The 5,191-nt window shown below is 43.8% G+C and overlaps 1 protein-coding gene across 1 annotated transcript in view; it reads right to left on the minus strand.

Moving 5' to 3' along the window:
- Positions 1-5,191, minus strand: part of Galntl6 (polypeptide N-acetylgalactosaminyltransferase like 6) — a 1,056,791-nt gene that overhangs the window by 22,738 nt on the left and 1,028,862 nt on the right. The window contains exons 17-19 of the mRNA XM_021218705.2: positions 4,349-4,469; positions 2,581-2,686; positions 1,875-1,949 (exon numbers count right to left, since the gene is read on the minus strand). Coding sequence (XP_021074364.1) covers positions 1,875-1,949; positions 2,581-2,686; positions 4,349-4,469 — 302 coding nt within the window. The remainder of the gene's footprint in view (positions 1-1,874; positions 1,950-2,580; positions 2,687-4,348; positions 4,470-5,191) is intronic.

Raw genomic sequence — 5,191 nt, forward strand, 5'->3', positions numbered from 1 at the left:
TCCTCCTCCTCCTCCTCCTTCTCCTTAGTTCTTCAAGGGTTTCACATAATATGTGTTTGTCATACTCACCCCTCCTTCAGCTCCTTAGTTCTTCGAGAGATTCATATAATATGTTTCTATCATATTCACCTCTCTGTCAGCTCTTCCTAAATCCCCTTCCCTCACCCTCAGATATTCTTCCACTGGAGAGAGAGATCATTTACCAGGGACTACATCACACTGTCTCTCTCCGTGGCAAGGGACCACTGACTGTGTGTCCAGCTCCCCACTCGGATGTCATAGCTTTTATATACTCAGAAGCCTAAAGATGGGATTGTAAATCTCCACCTAGCACAGACTTTCACTGGACAGATGTGACTTCTGCCTCAAATATCTAGGCTTTCTGTACTCCATGTTCTCCTATTTTCCAGTAAATCAGTTAAGCCCCAAAGAATACCTGAATGGCAGCAAAAGTGTCTCTTAGACCTCATTTATTCTCATAATTATATCTGGGCGAACTCAGGCAACTTTTGCTTCCTGTTTCTAGGTTTGTTATCGTAGGGTAATGTTCTTTCTTACATCCATAGATTGATTGCTAGAAGGGAATTTTCATAAGGTATTCTGCACTCTTCTTGTTATTATTACCTGGTGACTGCAATCCTGGACCCCGAGCGATAGATCTTCAAATGATACCAATTGCTTTCTTTTTCTGAACCTTTCAATAACATTTTTTTTCCCTCTCTTATGTCTTTGAAATGCTTCCGGTCGCCATTTATCTTAGCCAACAGTCATGTCAAACCAATCCCTCATTAGGCACATTTTCACCACAGTAGAAACAAGTTCATAATGTGAAAGAACTTACTGTGACATTCACAATCCGCCTCCCTGTCCTGGGTCATATTTTTACTAACTGGAAGGATCTAGGTTTTCTTAACAAAAGTGCTTGATATTAACCCCCCCCAAACCCTCAAATTATTAGTTTAAAAGTAAATGGTTGTCAGTTTTCCCTTTTTCTTCTTTTGAGTGATACTTTAAAATATAGATTTTGAGTCATGATCTGTTTCTTTGCTTTCTTATGCATGTGGTGGGTGTAACCTTGTCCAGGTCTGTATTGTATTATATATTGTATTATATTATATTATACTATACAAATAAACTCTCTATATTGGAGCTGCAAATACACTTATCTTAATCTGGCATCCCGATGAGACAATTTGAAAAACAGCTTTTTCTCTCTGTGGGAAGTTATATTTTATTTCATTGTTATGTAGTTTGCAGGAATCTGAGTTATAAGATGTTTACTACAGTGGGTACCCATCAGAATGCTGGGTCCTGGCAGAGGGATTGTTTATCTCCAAAGAAAGGCGCAAGTTCGTTCTTTCTCTGCATGCATTGACATGTTAAGATTTCTGTTTGCCTATGTCCCCCTCCAGGTCTTGGAAAAGGGGAAAAAAAAAAAAAATCTGTCAGCTTCCTCAGCAGGACAGAAAGAACTGCAAAGCTCGCTCCCTGCAAGAGCCCCGGGCCTGCTGCTAGGCCTGTGAAGAGAAGCAGCAAACTAGGCCAGGCAGAGCAGCCTCCTCTCTTCCGCCCCTCCACCCCGCGCTGTACTCCTAACGCAGGCTGGGGAGGAGCCTTCCAGATCTCACATTCTTATTTGAATCTATTTTTTGCTTTTCTTTCTTGATTCCCTAGAGGAAACTGGGAGCCAGCACATAATGCTAGAGCGATATCAAACAGCTCGGCGATTGACCCCGGAAGGATGAATCATATGCCTGTTTCCCACACAGAAGCCGGATTAGTCCTGGCAGAAGGTTTTCCTTATAAAGGTCTGCTTCCGTGGACCCCGCTTTGTTGCCCTTTTAACAAGTGTGTTTGTTCATTCATTCCGTCACTTTTGACAGCTTTGGAATTAAAACGAATATCCGCATTTCCATGGCCCGATGTAATTCTCTTCCAGGAACTAAAATCTAAATGTAAAAGAGTGAATTATAATTTACAAGTCTTTAAACCCTACGTTGAATAAGCCTGACGTTAATTACTGTAAAATGAATTTGCCCATACCAAACCAGTGTACCGTGACACATGTTTCAAACAGGATCCAAGTCTTTCCTCCCTGCAACTTCTAATCTCCTTGTAGCTCCATCTTTAGGCTCTCCAGAGATGGAAATCTTGGTAAAAGATCTGTATTAACTACAGGGATTTTCACCCCCTCCCCTGCCAGTGCTGCTTTCTTCTTGTCTCGTGCTGCCCTCTGGTGGCCATTTCTTAATTTACATGTCATTTTTTTTTCCTTCAGTTTAGCCTAAGGTAAATTAAACAATCAATAAAAATATGCAGTATACTTCAGTTTGCTCGTATTCGTTTTCAGCTGTCAAATAAAAAATTCAGGCCAGGGCATATGTCATTCTGGAATTTTCCTGCTTAGAAGTATTAAACCTGGTTTAGATATTAAGACTTGTATCTATCTAAGTTTATGTCCTGTTTGGACTGAAAAGAAGATATGTATGAACTTAGTTCAAGAAGCAATGCTTTTTTTCTTGTGACACGTCCTTAATTTTAGAGAATGTTCTCCCTAAGTGCCCCAAATGCTAGTGTTACGATAGACTCATAAGCGTTCTTGCTTGCTCTCAGGCAGGAGTCCGGGTGTTTGTGGGAAGTGCTGGCCATCACTACTCCTCTGAAGGCTGGTAACACCCCAGCAATGCTATAGGAAGATTCAGAGGAAGAGGAAGCCATTGAGTAGTCCCTGATATTTGGTAATTATCGCCACATCTGAGAGCCACAGAACCTTCTGGTAATTGACCATACTGCAGGATAATCCTGAAGTGAACAAGAACTGGAAGTTAATGATTATGCTGGAAATGGACCAACGCAACCATGTCACAGCAACCTTGAACCTGAGAGTGTGACATGTGTGTGCATGCATGTGCATGTGCGCGCATGTGTGTGAAGATAGACGGGGAAGTACAGCGACGACACTGATTTCCGGTGGGAGTTGATGCTGTATCTCATGCATCCTTTCTTCTCGGAGAACTCGTATAGGATTGGGGATTGTTGCCTCTATTTAATGATAAAGAACCTCCAGCCCGGAAGAATTGAACAGTTGAAGTCCATCTCTTTAAAACACACTGGATAGGTGGCAATTAAGAGCATGGTGTTAGAGGGTGTTGGCGTTATCTGGTGAGATTAATCCTTGACTGGGTTTTGAACTTGCTGCTTTCCCAGCACTCTAGTACCCTGGCTGTAATTTAGGATGGAGGAGGGGCGGGAAGAGAGAGAGTTGGGGGAAGAGAAGGGTACTTGAACGACTCCTTAAGGACCTTAGGTTGGGAAGGGTCACTGCTCAGTAGTTCATTTTGGTCAACATTCTTTTGTGTGGAATTCGTATGTAAGGTAAAAGGGTCTTTCCAAAGCCCACGCATGCTCCAACCGAGCCTGTTCCTGGTCAGTGTGCACGAGAGACGTGTGAGGGGTTCAGCCCGAGCCATGCGGTTGTGCCAACGGGCTGCTTGCGTACTTGTTGTTTTCTCAAGACAGCTATTATGGTCTGTTCGGAGAAACTCAGAACACTGTCGGGGCATAGTGCCCGGACTGTGGGTTTCTCCTTCTGCAGAGAGAAGATGGGAAAAGCCTTAGCTGTACTCACCAGTTGTGTTTCTTTGTAACTATGACAACAGCTATTGATTCTTGTTAAATCTGTGTGATACATCCTATAGCTCTCTAATCGAAATAGTTTCTTCAAAATTGAAAAAACCAAAGGGGCCATGAAGACCTAAACACTGCCATTTCTGTCTCACAGGTAATACAATTTAAGGAGAGGAGACCTTTTTATAGAGACACTCAAGTTCTAGGTTGGATTTGAATCCACACTTTCCTTAAATGGAGCTGCACTGAAATGTCTTCCAATCAAAACAATGCATTGTCTGAAAACATCTTCTGAAGTCTACGTTGGGGTGCTGTGATGGTTTAAATATGCTCGGCCCAGGGAGTGTGGCACTATTAGAAGGTGTGACCCGGTTGGAGTAGGCGTGGCACTATGTGTGGGCTTTAAGACCCTCGACTTAGCTGCCTGGAAGTCAGTCTTCCGCTAGCAGCCTTCAAACGAAGATGCAGAACTTTCGGCTCCTCCTGCACCTGGATGCTGCAGGTTTTGTTTTGTTTTGTTTTGTTTTGTTTTGTTTTGTTTTGTTTTGTTTTGTTTTTGATGAATTTTCTGGAATCATTGTCTTGAAACTTTCCACTGTGGGGAAGGCAGTAAGATTGCATTACACTGATCAATTTTACCACCTCCTTTATTTAAAAAAATTAGTTTTACGAGTTAGTGTGCAAGGGGCTCAGTGGTCAAGAGGTCTATTTGAACACTCACGAGGACCAGTTAGGAGCTCCAGACAGGCCTGTGCCTGTGACCCCAGCTCTGAGGGAGTGAGGCGGAGATAGGAGAGCGCTCGGTTCTACTGGCTTCCAGCCTAGGAAGAAAATGCGAGTCCCTAGAACCAGGGAGAGACTCTCAGAAGAATAGCTGCCTTTATGCATGGTCTGTATGCATGAGCATAGAGTGTGCATGCTCGCATAAACGCATGCACATACAAACAAATAAAGGTTAGCACACAAAATAATGGGCTTCACTGTGGCATTTCTGAACATACCTCGTCTTTATCTGTCTGCACTTCCGCTCCTGTCTCTTATGGCTTTAGCTTCTTATTACTGGTCACCCCTGTCCTTGCAAGAGCTGCTATTTTGCTTTCATGTCATATGCACACACACACAACCTCGAGTGTCCTTCCTCAGTTGCTGTCCACCCCTCCCTTAGAGGGCCTTACTGGCCTGGCACTCACCATGTAGGCCAGGGTGCTCGGCTATCAATTACTATTGATCTGCCTGTCTCTGCTTCACCAGATCTGGGACTACACGCACATGCCAACACACTCAGCCTTGAAAATCTGGGCTCTGGAAGAGCAGACTCAGGTCCTACTGTGTGCACGGCAAGCACTTTACTGGCCGAGCTATCGCACTGCACTAATCCTTGGTCTGCAAGTTGAACTAAGTTGGTTATCATGATTCTTCTGACAAGAGACAGAAGCAGAGGCTGGCAGTGACTCACTAACTACAGATCTGGTTGGTGACAAACCATGACATCATCCAAGTTCCAGAAGCTTCTCCCCATTCTGTCCCTCCATGATCTCTTCAGCCCCGCCCCAGCCCCGCCCCA

Source organism: Mus pahari, chromosome 19 (genome assembly GCF_900095145.1).
Source record: "Mus pahari chromosome 19, PAHARI_EIJ_v1.1, whole genome shotgun sequence".
NCBI classification, from domain to species: Eukaryota; Metazoa; Chordata; class Mammalia; order Rodentia; family Muridae; genus Mus; species Mus pahari.